Source organism: Pezoporus flaviventris, unplaced genomic scaffold, assembly GCF_033815535.1.
Source record: "Pezoporus flaviventris isolate CSIRO_AGI_PZ_B2104156 unplaced genomic scaffold, CSIRO_AGI_Pfla_v1 ptg000004l, whole genome shotgun sequence".
NCBI classification, from domain to species: Eukaryota; Metazoa; Chordata; class Aves; order Psittaciformes; family Psittacidae; genus Pezoporus; species Pezoporus flaviventris.
Window position 1 is genome coordinate 1679134 of NW_026892552.1, and position 17113 is coordinate 1696246.

The 17113-nt window shown below is 49.1% G+C and overlaps 1 protein-coding gene across 1 annotated transcript in view; it reads right to left on the minus strand.

Annotated features, from left to right (window-relative positions):
• Nucleotides 1-10226: 10226 nt before the first annotated feature.
• CNGB1 (cyclic nucleotide gated channel subunit beta 1) overlaps nt 10227-17113 on the minus strand; it is a 28969-nt gene continuing 22082 nt past the window's right edge. The window contains exons 27-33 of the mRNA XM_061445307.1: nt 16871-17030; nt 15504-15601; nt 15335-15418; nt 14816-14934; nt 14083-14229; nt 13087-13282; nt 10227-11851 (exon numbers count right to left, since the gene is read on the minus strand). Coding sequence (XP_061301291.1) covers nt 11639-11851; nt 13087-13282; nt 14083-14229; nt 14816-14934; nt 15335-15418; nt 15504-15601; nt 16871-17030 — 1017 coding nt within the window. The 3' untranslated portion in view covers nt 10227-11638. The remainder of the gene's footprint in view (nt 11852-13086; nt 13283-14082; nt 14230-14815; nt 14935-15334; nt 15419-15503; nt 15602-16870; nt 17031-17113) is intronic.

Sequence of the window (17113 nt, forward strand, 5' to 3'; positions counted from 1 at the left end):
TCCATGCTCCTGGCACAGCTTCTGTTCTCTCAGAAGCAAACAGAGACTGGGATGAGCTCTTAGGCAGAAATTCTTCCCTGTGAGGGTTCTGAGGCCCTGTCACAGGTTGCCCAGAGAAGCTGTGGCTGCCCCATCCCTGGCAGTGTTCAAGGCCAGGTTGGGCAGGGCTTGGAGCAACCTGGTCTAGTGGAAGGTGTCCCTGCCTGGATGAGCTTTGTGATTCCAACCCAGATCAGTCTGGGATTTACAGAGCCCTCAGTGTGCATGGGAGTACATGTGTGTGTCTACAGACATACATGTGTGTGTGCCCACAGAGGACCTGTATCAACATCCTGTATCTTATGCATCAACATCCTGATCGTGTGCAGGTCCTTTGGCGAGTTTGGTGATAATATTGACACACATCAAGTTCCTTTCTACTTTCCAATAGCAACTGGAATGTTGTGTCATCACTGTCTTCCTTTATAAGCTGTAAGGGTGAAATAAATGTTTATGTAAATGACTTTAACTGCTAATTAATTTCCTGGCTTTTTAATGTTATTGCAATTATGCAGTGCACATAAGTTGCATCAATTACATTAAACAAGTCCAAATTAACCAGACATATGTGTGAATTTCCCAGTTTAGAAAAATAACTTAATGAATAAGCATGATGGAAAACTGGAGATTCAGAAAGGGGTTTTGTGCCAAAAGCTTTACTCAAAGAGTCACCTGGGACCACTGAAACACCCTTCATGCCGGGCTGCTGGTGAGGACAGTATGGCACTGCAGCAGCCCCAGCACACCAGGGACAGGATCCCTAGGGATCCAGAAGCAAGGTTTCTTAGGCCTGGATGCACCAACTCCATTTCCCTTGGAGGCTGTGCTATTGGGCTCAAGGGAGTGCTGTGAATCCCAGGGAATGCCCACTTGCTGCCAAATGGGCTGGAAGGGCTGCAGGCAGCAGGTAACCTGCTTGTATTCGTCCTCTCTGCAGGGATTCATCGATTCTGGCTTGGGATTCACCGGCTCTGGCTGGCTTCATCTCAGTCTGGTTCCCCAGCGATGCTCCAGTCCTCATTTTCTTGGATGTCACATCTCCAGGACCTGAGCTGATGACATCACTGAAGGTATTTTTAGGAACACTGCTGCTTTGCAGGCAGAGAAGAGGCAGCGACAGGCAGTGCTGGTGCCAGCAGCAGCCCCTGCTAGCACCCAGCAGGTAGGGGGACAGCTCGATATATCAATGACCATCAGCACTGGCCCACCACCAGGACTCAGAAGAGAACTGAAAGCGCAGTTCAGCTCTTTGCTTTCATCCCAGCCTTTGTTGTAGCTGAAAAGAGTTGCTGTGAAGTCAGGCAGGTTAATTTGCCTTTTACTTGAATGAAGTGAAGCTCCAGCAATCAAAACGCATCACTGAGCAGGGCCTTTTTCATTAGGCATTTGTTCTGCCCTTAGCAAATATCTAACCTGCATCTGTCAAACAGCTAAAACATCCCTAAATGCCAGCAAAAATTCAACTCCTCCTCCCCTTCCTTCAAGCAACCCAGTAACGTAGTCCAGGAATGCAGGCAGGAGCATACCTGAAGCCTCTTGTACATTGGGGTGCTCCCTGTAAGAAATTCCTACAGCACAGACACCATTCAGAATGTCTCCCCAGAGCACAATTAATTATAACCCAGCTCATTATTCTAATTGTGCCCCTTCTTGAGGAGATGAGGGGATTTCTCAGCATTGCTGGGGCATGGTCTGCTAAACTGACATGAAACAATTCCCAGAGCAGAAATGACCCTCCTGCATTCCTACATTGCCATTTTGTGCAAAGATAGGAGCTTTAATTAAGTCTCAGCATGCTCCTGAGAAATTTAATACTCATTTTAAACTTCACCAACTGAATTAATTCAGCCCTGAGGTTCTGATCCTTGAGATAGGGTTGTGCTGAGCTGGGTGGAGAGCAGAGACTGGGGAGGGGTGTTGCAAGGATCACTGCCGGCCTCAGCGGCACCTTTGGATCATAGAGCCATAGAATCCTGCACTGGTCTGGATTGGAAGGGACCTTAAAGCTCATCCAGTTCCAACCGCTGCCACAGGCAGGGACACCTTCCATTAGGCCAGGTTGCTCCAAGCCCTGTCCAACCTGGCCTTGAACACTGCCAGGGATGGGGCAGCCACAGCTTCTCTGGGCAACCTGTGCCAGGGCCTCAGCACCCTCACAGGGAAGAACTTCTGCCTAAGAGCTCATCTCAGTCTCCCCTCTGTCAGGTTAAAGCCATTCCCCTTTGTCCTGTCCATGCAGTGATGGTGGTGGGGCTCCACAGCTTGGCTCAGCCCCCCCTCAGCTAAACCCCACATACCAGTTAGGCTGGGTTTGGGTTGCTGGGTGCAGGAGCAGCCCAGGGCAGGATGGAGGAGCTGGCTGGTCCAGCTGGGAGCTGCTGCATGCCACAGTTCAGCTCTGCCTGTGCCCCCTTTCCCCATGCAAATAAAATTTATATTAAGCAAATGGCAAAAGCAACCTCTTTTTCAACCTTGGACTGCTCTGCAGAGCCATCACACCAAACCCTTAGCCTCCCTCCCACCTACCTTTTCATCCTATTTTTCAGCTGGCTTCAGGTACAATTTGGGTTTGACTTTGATGCTTAGGGGAGGTACATTCCCTAAGTAGAGCACTGACAGGCTCATCCTGTGCCACTCCAGCTGCTGGAGAGCCAGGATCTGTGCTGCAGGAGGACCGCAGCTCACCTGCTAAGTCATTACATTAATGTTTCATGGCATTAATCAACATGAGCTCCTGCTTATAAAGCACTTCTTGGAAACAAGACTAAGAATAAGCATGAGGTGTCCTGGCCAAGGCTAAATCTGGCCTGTAAGCCAGGGGATGCTCGTGCTGGTTTGAGAGGATCCAGCAATGGGGCAGCTTGATACCAAGTGAATTCCTCCTGCATCAAAGGAAGGAGGGCCTGGAGCTCCTGGTCTGGCAGGAGCCCACCAGTGCTCCCACAGGCAGTGTTTCCAGGGCATCCTTGGGACCCTCATCTGGGGACCTCAGGTTCTTTCTGCAATTCTTTTTAGATAAGAAAATGTTTCAAGATGGAAGTTACAGGTGAGAAATTGTTCCAGAGTTTTGCTACTTCTGCTGCTCATCTTTTCCTCAAAGCCAAGCCCTCACGGTGCCACCGACCTCCTTACCCTTGCTGACACTCGTAATGGGGTGTGCAAAGGGCTAGACTTCCCTCTGCACAGGCAAGAGTGATGGGAGCCACCTTGTTTGAAAAATACATTCCATTTTCAGCAAAATCATTAATTTTTAGTGTCCTCCAAAGTGTTGCTTGACCTCAGAGAAGAAAAGAAGCAAAAGCAGTTAATTCAGAATAATTTGGGGAAGAGCTTTGAGGCTGTTTTGTGCTGTGCTGGGGGCCCGGAGGTTGCAGTGCTCGCTAACATCCAGCTAGTTTAGGCGTGAGCGCAGGTAAATCAACCACAGCCTCTACAGGGAGGAAGGAAATACCCCTGTAGTCACAAAGTAAATGCCCCCGTGGAAAGGACAATATGGTGATGCTGGGTAATCCACGAGACAGGCTCAGCTGCATCTCGACAACATGCAAGCAAGGTGGGATATCCTCCTTGGGAATTAAATAGCACTCCCACTGACGGGCTGCTTGATATCGAGCTGTCTGTAAAATACCACTGTAAGTCCGTCTCGGCATGGGTACAGCAGCTCTGGTCCACCAGGTCCTCCATTTGCTCTCTGTCACCAATAGTTTTTATTTGCCCTGGGGTTGTCGAGCAGGACCCAGCCACTCCGTTCATCCCACATACCAGCGTTTGTGGGATGCTGTACCACTACTGCTCTGCAGCTTTGACACCAGAAGTCCTCCAGTGGGATGGAAACATTATCCTCCCTTCCATTATTGATGCCTGTCATATATAATGGATGTCCCTATGCTCACACTGGCAATGCAGCTTGAAGCCCCACAGCAGTGGTGCCTGTGCCAGCTCCTGGGTGGGCATCAGCAGAGTCCCACAGTCCTGAGACACCAGCTCCTGAGTTTCCTCTCTCCCATGTGCTGCAGGGATGCTCCCACCACCTCTGTGTGCTGCTGGGCTATATCTTCCTGGCTGTTTGTTTTCCTGAGCTGGAGCATGTCATCCCAACCCATCCTATCTTGCTTCCCACTTCCAATACCTAAAAGGACCAACAAGAAGAAACCTGGAGAGGGACTTTTGACAAGGGCCTGTAAGGACAGGACAAGGGGGAATGGCTTTAACCTGACAGAGGGGAGACTGAGATGAGATCTTGGGAAGAAGTTCTTCCCTGTGAGGGTGCTGAGGCCCTGGCACAGGTTGCCCAGAGAAGCTGTGGCTGCCCCATCCCTGGCAGTGTTCAAGGCCAGGCTGGATGGGGCTTGGAGCAACCTGGTCTAGTGGAAGGTGTCCCTGCCTGTGTCAGGGGGTTGGAACTGGGTGAGCTTTAAGGTCCCTTCCAGTCCAGACCAGTCTGGGAATATATGCTTAACAAGAAAATAGGCTGAGGTCTTTCTAGTTTAACTTACTGAAATGTATTTCATAGTGATTTAACTGCTGTGGACCTAACTGGGACCAAATTCTCTTTTCTTTTTTCTTGTTCCCATGTTTGTGCTTCAAAGACATCATTCTATGACTGCAGACTACAGAATTGAGAGCTGCAAATGAAGTGCCCGGATCTGTCCTCAAAAGACGTTTTATACCCAACAAGGGTCTTCTACTTCTTGGCTAAGGCAGTGGTAGTTGAGGAGACAAGCAAAGGAAACGTTAAATTCCAGCTTCCCACTAAGGCTTAGGAAAGCAGAGCAGCACAGTGCTGTGCAAGGCTATTTTGGAGAAGAAAACTTTTATGTCTATGCCCAATGAATATTAAACAGCCACACGCTCCAGCTCTGCTGCCTGCACCCGGCGCTGCGTGAGCAGATTTAATTTATCCTGAAGGAGAGGAACAGACCCACACCCATATTTTCATGCATATGCCTTAGAGATGAGCTGGATGTGAAGGGTGAACCCAAGTCCTCTCTGACAGGAGATCCCTTGAGCAATCACTCCCAACTGGAAAAACGAGGAGACATTAAAGAAAATCTGGCAGTGCATGCAGGAGAAGCAGGCAGGAGGCTCTGTACAGGCTGACTTGGAATAACTGCCAGGTCACTGCTTGTTTCCATGCAAACCTTCCTGGGCTTTCAGCTTTATTTGGGGATCCTAGAGAGGAGTCAGGTGAAAAAATAAGCATGAGAGGGAGAACTAAGTGGTTCTGAGGTATCATCAGAGTGCTCAGCATCCCAGGTGGGACTGGGGATCCCTGGAGCTCAGACATCTTTATTCAACTACCATCATCTTCAGCCCACCAGACAAAACGTACTGCCTGATTAACCCTTAGGGAAACTCCAGCAGAAGAAACACAGAGCCTGTGTACAAGCATCCAGACATGTTTAGTGAAAATTACCCCAATCCAGGGGCATTTGGCTGCTTCTCATCCCCAGCCTTTGCTTCTGCCGCAGCCTCTGCCCTGCTTGCCTCACACCAACCCACTGCTCTCACCTGTGGGCTCATCCAGGACAACCCTGGTCCTGGGCATATTTTTAGGAAGCGTCCTCCTGCATGGGTTGGTGTCTGTGCAGGTTGGCTGCGGTGCCCACCCTCCTCTCTATGGGCAGCTCTCTGCAGCCTGCATCCCACTTCTCTAACTGCTGCTCTTGCTCCAGCGCTGCATGGATAGTCCTGCCAGGGCACACAGGGCATGCATGGCCCAGCACAGCCCAGGCAGGGTGCTGATCTCTGGCACAGCCCCTGCCACAAGCCTCCCTGGGATCCCGTGCTGGTGCTGCTGGTGCTGACAAGGTGGGATGCTTCCCTGTACTTTTCCACGCTTGGTGCCACTCGGCTGGCACACCAGCACTGGGAAATCGCTGTGTTTTTGTCAAGGATCAACTCTACCCCAAGCTGAGGGGTCCCTGAGTGAAGCCTCCATGCAGTTCTCCTCTTGTTAAGGCCCAGTAAATGCTTTTGGGAGTATGGTTCATATTGGTGCCCAGTCCCAGAGTGTGCCAGCAGCTGATCCAGGGTGGCCTGTCCCCTGGGGATGCTCCACTCGCTGCCAGCCTCCCCAGCAAGCAAAGCCAGAGGGTGGCTCCCTGTACCCAGGGCTGCCTTTGCTGCCAGACTTCTTAGCAAACCTCTGGTGGCTCTACCCTGGCCATGACCAAAGTCAGAGAAAGCAACATCCCCTCCACTGTCATCTGCAGTACACTAAGAAAATGAGAGCCAGTTAAAGTCCATCCCCTCCCAGGCACTGCTGGTCTCCAGCAAACTGCTGACATGACCTATTCAGCAGCACTGGTAGGAAGGTGGACTTTCCTGCCCTACGGACACCCAGGTTGAGATGGGTTTGGGCTTGCTCAGGTTTGCACTTGCTGGACTAAAATAAATGAAGTGGTTTAATTGCACAGGATGTGTTAATTCGATTATTTTTCCTTTTCCATTCCCTGTTAAAAGCTTGGCTCAGGCAGTGCCTTTCCTTGCAGACCTGCTCCTGCACTACACACCATGGGAGGATGCCGGAATGGGATGGGAACTAGCAAAGCAGGAAGGGCTCCTCTGTGCCCACACCACCCCATCAACCCGCACTGATTGGAAGGTCCCTGGAGCACCAAAACCTCTCCTGTTTCCTGAGGCAGGCAAGCTGCAAAGACACATAGCCTCCCATTAACCTCCACCTGTGAGTACTTTCTGGAAGGCAGCCAAGAACAGTAAAACCTGGGAAATCTGCAAAATAAACAGCGGTCAAAGAAGAGACCTCGGCTCCTGCTCCAGAGGGCCAGTGCCAAGACACACAGATCATATCAGACTAATTTACAAACGGAAAACCACTCTAATTAGTGCTCAGGAAAGCACTTTAATGAGAAGCACGCTGGTGCAAAAAGCAAGAGTGCCAAGAGGTCACTGCATTCCTGAGTACTGGAAAAACAGGAAATGGGGCAGAGCCCGCCCAGGCTGCAGCACCGTTTTCTCCTTTTTTGAACTAATATTTCAGGTTATTAAGCCCAGAGCCTAATGCTCAGTGTAAGGGCAGAGACACTGGACGCAACCAGCTCTGAGCATTGGCCAGCTCACACTGGGGAGGGTTGGGCAGCCCCTGCACATATCTCCTCTCTTTGGGGCATAGTGTAGGTTTGGAGATTTCCCTTGGGAAGGGGAGACCAGAAGCCCTGTCAATGATATGAGTCCTGTCTCACCGGTGGCTGTGACAGTGGCTGGTAACCATGGCAACACAGAGATTCCTGCAGCACAAAAGAGCCTCTTATCTGCAATGAGTAACTGATCCAGCTGGTCTTCATTCCTCTGGTTATTGCTAAGACAGAGAAGCACAGCCACGTGGTGCTCGCCCCAGAGTGAATTTGGACCATCCACTGGCCAGGAGGTAAAGGACATTCTAGAATTATAGAATCCCAGACTGGTTTGGATTGGAAGGGACCTCAAAGCTCATCCAGTTCCAACCACCTGACACAGGCAGGGACCCCCTCCACTAGACCAGATTGCTCCATGCCCTGTGCAACCTAGCCTTGGGCACTGCCAGGGATGGGGCAGCCACAGCTTCTCTGGGCAACCTGTGCCAGGGCCTCAGCACCCTCACAGGGAAGAACTTCTGCCTAAGAGCTCATCTCAGTCTCCCCTCTGTCAGGTTAAAGCCATTCCCCCTTGTCCTGTCCTTACAGGCCCTTGTCCAAAGCCCCTCTCCAGGTTTCTTGTTGCCCCCATAAAAATGTCATTCAGCCAGCACTAAGCCTGCTGTTAACAAACACTGGTGTGAGAGCCCATTAGGGTGTGTACCACTGCGTGACCCCTTCTGAAATGGAAGTCTGTGTTTTTAACTCAGAATGTTAGCTCCAGTGAGACCATCACTGCACTGAAAAGGAGCTGTGTGCTCAGGGCAGAGAAAACCAAACTCTTATTAGCTCAAATTTAGAGGAAGGCAAAAAGGGAATCAGGGGGATTTAATTGCAGCTGTGATCAAGGCAGATCTACACAACACAAAAAGTATATATAAGCAGAAGAAGTGGTTTACAGACAGTTCTCAGAATTAGAAGCATGTCCTTCTGGTTAAGGTCTCCAGGTTTCAAAGGTTAAAGTGGTCAATTTTATTTCAAACTTTCCAATTAAACACCATTTCACTGGACTTTCTGTTTATGCTGCAATTTCTTTCTAGACCTGAGTCTAATCCCCAAACCTGGTTATTTGTTTTACTTTCCTTACAACCTTATCAGTGATTAACCTGCAATTGCTCTTAATCTTTTTAAGAGATTGTTCTGCCTATAAATACAGAGAAGCTGCCTGCCCCATTTCTATCCAGAGGAAAACAACTTCCTCCACTGTCAGATGTCTGTGGTGGATTATATTATTCCTTTCATAAGTTGATTGTTTAATCAGAGTTGTTTGTCTTCCCTCACCTCACACAGAACATTAAATTAGTGTCACTGTTCTGAAAAATGTAACAGCACAGGTCACGAGGAATATGAATACACCCTCAGTATCAAAAATGTATATATATGTATAAAAGCATATATATAAATATATATATTAAACAGTATATATGAAGCCTCCAGTAAAGATGACTGTGATAGTAACTACATGTGATAGTGAGACAAAACTTAACACATTCATACAAACCCATCAACAGCATGCTCTTCTTCCATCAGCAGTTCTCTATTCCACTTACTTCACTCAAAAGCAGCAAGAGCTAAAATATCATTGCAGGAAAACCTGGTTTCTATGGCTATGGACCTCTGAGAAATCCGTTAATCAGAAATATAAGGCAGATGGAAGACTGCAATGCAGAACTTCCAGGGTGCTGGACTGGCAAGTGCCTCGTGAGATCCCCCAAATACTCCATTAATATTATTAGAGGATCTCATATCATATCAGTCCAATACTTAAGGATATTGAAGTGGAGTGAGCAAAAGCTAATAAGAAATGCAGTGAAGGTACATGGAACATTACCAAATCAATCAGGAACATTCCAAGGGCAGTGGAAGGAACAGACCTCTTTTATTTTATAGGAACCAATCTGAAGGAAGCCCATGGCAAATATAGTAAAACTAAGAGGAATGGATTTACAAAATCCAGCAGAAAGCCAATTTATTATGACCCCCCAAATAAGAGGCACTAAATGAGATGCCCATCTCCTCAGCCTGTCATTTCTACAGAGCCCCCACAGCAAATACACCTGAGCACGTCTCCAACCCAGGCTGTAAGCCCAGCCATGCCTTGACCTTAATTGTTACCTGGAGAATAATCTTCCTAAAGAACTAAAGCCATAAATAGATAGCAGAGGAGGATAATTTCAAATCTCCCTACAGCTCCAGAATTACCAGTTATGTATCCATTACCATCTAATGCTGCATGTTGAAAACCAAGACCTTCACACAAGTATGTGCCATCTAAGAAAGCCCTTTTTCCCCCTCTTTCTGGTGATGAAAATAGTATTACAGTTCCATTGTAATACTACAGTTCTAAGACTCTAACTGGTTTATTGGGAAATCTGTGAACCACACGTGGGGACTTGCCTTGGCTCCACAGGGAGCAGAATGATGGGAAACAACTGAAGTTTTGAAATAAAGCCACAGCAAAAGCATGGTAATCTACATGGTGTTTATTGTAGACACAGTGAATTATAAAAGCCATTACAGCCTACTATTTATTTAAACACTTTTTCTAACCCATATCAAATCAGAACAGCAGCTCAACTTCTGCAGGTTTCCTGTTTTTATTATATAAATATTTATATAGTGGGAGGGGAAAAAAAAAGCTTTGCATTTTGCACTGAAACCTTCTACCCAGCAGGAAACCACTTGCAAATGACTGAGGATGAAAAATATTTAGGGAGGTTTGGGTGAGTCCAGGTTCTCCCCTGCAATGTGAAGGGCAGTGATGTCTTCAGACCCTTCTGCAGTGTATTAGAGCTCATTAAATTTGTTTAAAAGACAGCAAGCTAGCGTTAATTAGCACTAACATATATTCTGGTTTCTTCCCACACAGAAACCCATCTGTTTTCCAAGGGAGGGCAAAAAAAGCACACAGCTTTTTAAGAGAACCCTGAAGGAGGTGAAGATCAGCCCCAGGTTGCTGGTGGGAACAGACATCACCCAATGCTTCACAAGCACCCTGGCTGCTCCGTGGAACGACCTGTGGAACTTGCAGCACTGGTGCAAACACTCATAGTGTTTGCTGGGAATTCCCTCAGCTGTGGTGCTGGGACTGCTCCCTGTGGCAAAATCTGCCCCTGCTTCTCCTCAAGAGGGTGGAAACAGGCTCCTCTTGACAGAGCCAGCGGTGCCAGTTGGAGATGTGGCCAGTGAAACCTTGGGGTGGATCTGCATCATCCCCATGTGTGGTGGCACTGTCTCACTCACCGCTTCTTGCCACTTCTCAGCTCACAGGAAGCTTGCTCCACTTGGTTCTGGGTTTGAGGAAGATGGGGAACTGATGGTGCTGGGGGAAGACTGTACACCTTGAGCTGTCAGCTGGGCAAGCTGGCTGCTAGCCAGGTGTTCACCTTTCCATCCAGCACCCTTGGGAAAGTGCCTTCACAAGTGCCCTGTTGCAGTCAAGAGCAAGACCAGAGTCTTGCTTCTTCATGGCTTCTCCTCAGAAAATGTGGCCAAGAGTCAACCAAGTGACCAAAAAGGCTGGAAATTGGCTGCTGGAGATATTGTAGGTCACTGAGGTTCAGCAATGAGGCAGGGGACCACCTGCACACTTGTGCACTCTTGCTTACACACTATGGGCTCTGACCTGACTCTGAAACACTGGCTGAGAGAGGAGAGCACATTCTGCACTGCACTTCCCTGACCCAGCTGTAAACCAATAGGGTTTCTCCTTTCCTGCACTCAGTTTATCCCTCCCAGCTGGTGCACCTATGGGAACCCAGTGATCTCCAGAAACACCTTCTCATCCAAGATTGTGCTTTTCCATCCGTGAAAGGTACTCATCACATCTCTCCATAACAGCCACCAGCTATGGAGAGCCCATCTCCTCTCTGGGATGAATGGTTGGTAGGAAATCCTCTTCCCAACAGGAAACCCAAGGCAGTCTTGGCACCACACAGGGACCCTCAAGCATCTTGCAGTCCATGCACACAAGGACAGACCTCGGTGGTGTTGTGACAGTGGATCTGTGCTCGGCCTGTGAGCATAGTCCACATCCTTCTTGAATTAATCACTCTCCATCTGCTCCTGACTACCTTAAGCCCAAGAGAGAAACCTTGTTGTTTATCTCCCCTGGTTGCTTTGGACCAAGCTGTGACTCAGCTGTCAGAGGCAAAGAATTCTTCACGCTTCACCTGAATACTCATTAACAACCCAGAGCCATAAAAAGCAATTTCTTCAGGGCTCCCTCTCTGCAAGGCTGGATTTCGAAGCAAGAGGGCTGGCCTGAGGCTTAGTGGGAATATTCATAAAGATGCTCAGGTTTCAGAGCTCAGAAACCTTGTATGATTTTGGGTCATATGGCAGAGGGTTTTATCAACATTGAGTGAAGGTCTAGGCTGAAAGGAAATGCAGATCCTACCCGCAGCACCTAGCGAAGCCTACAGCTACAGCTCCTAACTCCTGCCTCAGGACATGCTTGGTTCTCATTTATCTTTTTTTTCCTCTTCTTGCCCTGAAATCTCAGCAGCAAGGATCTCTTCGTCTTCTTGTGCTGTGGAAATCACACGAATAGTGACTAAACTATCAGATGATTTAGAGAATATTTCTTCTCCCAGGTGGGTGCGTACTTTGTGGGAGATGACAGGTGACCTCTGATGCACTGGTGATTTTGGCGGGGTTGGACTTAATCTGGAATCCTGTGATCCAAGGAAATAAACAAACAAGAGAAAGGCAGAATGAAGCTTAGCAGACCCTTGTCCACTCCCACAGCCATGGCATCAGTGATGTGCAAAGCCAGTGTTTTGTGGAGCTTCACCACACTGGACCTCACATCAGGATGTCAGCTTGCTGCCAAGTATGATCTCTGAGACAAGGGCAGCTGAAATCTATCCTGCACATCTTGAGAGATGAGTGCAGCAAAGCTTTACTACACCTCCTGACCTTGTTTTGCTCATGAAGCACCTAGGCGGCTGATTTACACAAAAGCTTGTCAGAAGTACTGCTGTGAGCAGCCCTGTCCTAAGGCCTCCTTTGGAGAGGAGCTTCAGAAACCTTACTAACAGATGTGCCACAGAGAGGGGTGTCCTTCTAGCAGGGTCCTCCTAAACCCATTAGAAGGGTTAGCTCCTAATACGGATCTTGTTGCCACTAGCACATGAAGCACACAGTGCCACTGTTCATTGCTGCCTTCGACTGGTTGTTAGTGCTGAGCACTCTGTTGTGTGAAGCCTCTGTAGAGGCGCAGATATGCTCAGCATCTACCTGGGTATGGGCATCTACCAGGCCATAGCATGCTCCATATCAGCTGCTCTTTCACCTCCCTTTACACCCCAGATAGTCTTCGTAACTCCATGCTGATAAGAGCCACAATAAGGTCTGCATGGAGATACAGTCTCTTTTACGAGTTTAAAAGAGACATTTGGAAGAAAGGAAAGAAAAAAATAGAGCAGGGCCATGTTCTCTTTCGGTTGCTTATGACAAACCAGCAAAGGGGTTTTTCAAGGCAGCTCCTGCAGATCTGGCAGGCCAGTGTGTCTGCTGCTGGGGGCTCTGCCACTGCCGTGCTGCCAGAGCTTTGCAAATATTGATTGAATGTCAAATATTATGGGTGCTGGATGCCAGCATCACCCCTGTCCTGCCAGCACATCCGTTCCCTATGACTGGCTCTGTCTCTGCGGCACAGAAGATATGTGCATCTGTGGCTATAGCTCAGCTGGAAATTAGGCTAAGGCTTAGCATAGCTGGGCAAAAAGTCAATGTATTTCCCTTTTGTGCTGCAAAACAACCCCCTGTGGGACAACAGCATTCTCCCAAAGCCATGTGTGAGATGCTGAACCCCCCCCTTCCTGTCTGCCCACACCACCTCAGACCCCAATAACCTGAGCTCACTCCTTTAAGGCACCTTGACCACACTCATCCTCCCCATGCTGACCTGCATCGCCTGCATTGCCTTCAGCTCCCTCAGCCTCCAGCGGAGCTGTGCCAGCGGCCCTTTGCCCCCCATCCTCCCTGCTGCAGCCAGAGCAGCCTGGAAGAGCTTTGGGGTGTCAGGTTTTGGCGGGATGATCAGCGAGTCTCCAGGAACTCCTTTCGCATCTTTGGGTTTATTGTTGCTTTTCAGCATTTTCCTACATCAAGGAAAAAGAGAGATGATTTCAGTCTGGGGATGTGTTATATTAGCTGGGTTTTATAATGCAGAAAAAGCAGGCTTTTTAAAAAAAAAAAGTTATTTTTTAATGACTTAGGAAGGCGGGACTAAAAATCTAAGTGGTTCTAAAACTATAAATTTTTATGTATATGAATAATTTATTTTTTAATGAATGTACATTGTTTGTTCCCAAGTTGCACTCACTTTTAGCAGTGAATCATAGAATCACCATAGGATCAAATTGGTTTGGGTTGGAAGGGACCTTAAAGCTCGTCCAGTTCCAACCCCTGCCACAGGCAGGGACACCTCCCACTAGACCAGGTTGCTCCAAGCCCCGTCCAAGCTGGCCTTGAACACTGCCAGGGATGGGGCAGCCACAGCTTCTCTGGGCAACCTGTGCCAGGGCCTCAGCACCCTCACAGGGAAGAGCTTCTGCCTAAGATCTCATCTCAATCTCCCCTCTGTCAGGTTAAAGCCATTCCCCCTTGTCCTGCCACTACAGGCCCTTGTCCAAAGCCCCTCTTCAGCAGCCTTGTAGCCCTTTTAGGTATGGGAAGGATGCTTTGCAGCAGGGCTAGGCTGGCTCTGAGCATCTCCAGGCTCCTTGCTGTGATGTAGCAGCTCCAGCCCCACTCTCCACCTGGGACTCATGCCTAATGCCTGCAGCAGGAGCTTTCCCAGGGCTTTGCACACAGAGAGATCACCCCTGTGATGTTGAAACTCCTTCTCTGTTTTACTTTGAAAACCCCATGGGCTAGAAAGCAGCAGCTCAACACGCACTTGGCTTTCTTTTTCAGCAGCTTCTGGGACTCTGGATAATGCACCAAAATCTCGTTCAAGTCCTTCTTATCCAAAATGAAAAGGTTGGCGAAGCCATGAGCAATAACGTTTGCTGTTCGGCGATTGCCCCCTCCTGCTGCCAGCAAGCTGAGAGAGACACAATGAGATGTCAATGCTGTTATTGAGCATGGCTTAAAGAAAATCTCCCTTTGCATGTCTTGATCTCTGTCGTTCAGAGGACTCAGGTTTAATTTTCACCCCCAACGAAATACTGCAAGCCCAATTTTTAAACAGTGATAGAAACATTGGCAAGGAGAGCCATATAAAAAAGGATTTGCCTTTTTGAAGGTTTAAATATGGCATTTTACACTAGTCTGGTGTCTGCTGGGCTGTACGGAGGCAACCTCTGTCACTGTGCTATTAGTGCAGGACTTTACATGCTCAGGAAATGGGTGGATGGGGGTCTGGTTTAGGGAAATATGTTTTCTTGCTTATTTTCCCACCTCTCCATAAACCTCTGCTTACTGTCACTAACTCTCCAGGCAGAAAACAGCACAAAAATATACAAGATCCAAGAAAACAAGCTGTAATTTGTGTAGCAGACACTACTCAGTGTTCGTGGCTCTCAGTCACAGGGATTAACTATGGTGCTGCTGATCTCTCCACTTCCCACCTTCCTCACCCAGAGCCCACAAGCTGTATTCCCCTGGCTCCATGGGAATGCTTCACTCACCTTATCTCTCCAAACACAGATCCAGGTTTCAGAGTCACCAGCACAGTTTTGCCATCAGGTCCCCCCAGCACCTGCACATGTCCCGCCTGGATAATGTACATCTCACGGCCAATTTCTCCCTGCAATGAAGATAGGTGCTGTGTGGGGTGCCCACAAACAGGGAGAATTTATGGGTGCCCTAACCTGTGTCTTGCTGGAAACCCCCATGACCATGCTGCCCTCTCCAAACTCTCCAAATGCTTTTTCCTGATGGTGCTCACTCCTGAGCATCCTCATCTAAGCATCCCAAAATCTCTCCCTGCTCTCCTGGTGTTCATGGCTGCAGCAGAAGAGGTCAGATTTTGCACAAGACCAGCTGCAAAGGAGGATGGTTTTGCTCTGTGAAGTGGCTCAATGCCATGGTGATGGGCCAGGCCTCCTTGCTTTCCCCCACTCTGCACTGCTCCTAGCGCAGGCTAGTGCTCCTGTATAGCCCAGCCATGACACTGGGGATTGGAAGGCATTTTAGCATCTCATTACCTTCTTACACACATAGTCATTGGGCAGATAGACCACGGATCTGAGCCGCTTCAGCATGTCAAAGATCATCTGCCTGTCGCAGCCCTTAGCAGAAACAAAGCCAGCAGCATGGTTAGTCTGTGCCAGCATGGCAGGCTGTGCCAGGCAGAAACCACGCTGCAGGAGCTACCTGGAAGAGAGCCACTTTGCTCACGATGCTGTAGTTCACATCAATAGCGATGTCCAGCCTCATCTTGTCTGGCAGCTGCACCAGCAGCTCTGACTCATCTGTGGGAGAAAGCAGAACACTGGATCTTTCCCACATTTATCCCAGATCATGCCCTTGGTGTGGCAGTGGGAAAGCAGCCCATGTTCTGGTGGCAGAGGACAGGAACAGGCTTGCCCAGAAGGGTCTTCTGTGGCTTCTACCAACCAAGCAACTTGCAGGTCTAAAGCCAGTGAGTGATGGAGAGCTGCCCTTCACGTTATTTCTGCCATGATGGCTCTTGGACACAGACCAATGAGTCCAAGCTGCATCTTTCTTGGCCAGGATGGTGGTTGCAGCGGTCCTGCCTGAACAGCTACAGGTTGGGCAGAGACATCCTGCAGAGCAGCTCTGCAGAGAAGAACTTAGGGGTGTTGGGTGATGAGAAGCTCCCCATGACCTGGCTTCAGCGTGCGCTTCAGCCCAGATCCCCCAGTGTCCTGGGCTGCATCCCCAGAGCATGAGCAGCAGCTCGAGGGAGGGGATTCTCCCCCTCTGCTGTGCTCTGGGGAGACCCCCCACCCCCCCTTGCAGTCCTGCATCCAGCTCTGGGACAACAACACAAGAGGGACGTGGAGCTGTTGGAGCAAGTCCAGAGGAGCCCATGGAGATGCTGCGAGGGCTGGAGCAGCTCTGCTCTGGAGACAGGCTGAGAGAGCTGGGCTGGTTCAGCCTGGGGAAGACAAGGCTCCTTAAGGGGAGACCTTAGAGCAGCCTTCCAGTATCTGAAGGGGGTCTACAGTGACGGTGGAGAGGGACTCTTCATCAGGGACTGCACTGATAGGGCCCAAGTGATAGGGTTTAAACTGAAACAGGGGAGATTTAGGTTAGATATAAGGAATTTTTTTTCCCTGTGAGGGTGCTGAGGCCCTGGCAGAGGTTGCCCAGAGAAGTTGTGGCTGCCCCATCCCTGGCAGTGTTCAAGGCCAGGGACTTGGAGAAACGTGGTCTAGTGGAAGGTGTCCCTGCCTTTAGCAGGGGGTTGAAACTGAATGATTCTGCGTTTTTATGAATTACTATTCAGGTGGGCTTATGGGTTTGCTGTTAGACACTCTCTGGCCAGCAATTGCTAGTCACAGCCCACTCCCCAGAGACCAGCTGGTGGGATGCTGGACTTGGTGCCCTATGGGTGATGCACAACCTGATGGCAGCCTAGATACTATATAGGTGGGCAAACAAGAGTAAAATAAGCCACCCCCTCCCCATGACCACAGTGCTATTTGACAGTAACATTTCAGCTCTGTACAGCAACAGCAGTGCATGTGTGGGTCCTCGGAGTAGCTGGAGCTCACCTAGCATGCCTTGCGAATGCCATGTGTACTCGTACCACGTTTTCACCCTGTTCTGAACAGTTTTGGGGATTTTGTAGAAGTTCATGTACTTAATGGTACTGTCCATGCAGCTCCGATAGTATGTTTGCCCCGCGGTAGCGGCACCGACCACATCTCTCATCTGAATGGGAGGAAGAGGTGGAAGAGATGTTTTAGTTGCTGTCACTTACCTGTCAGCCTGTTAAGCAATCTAGAGCATGTTTG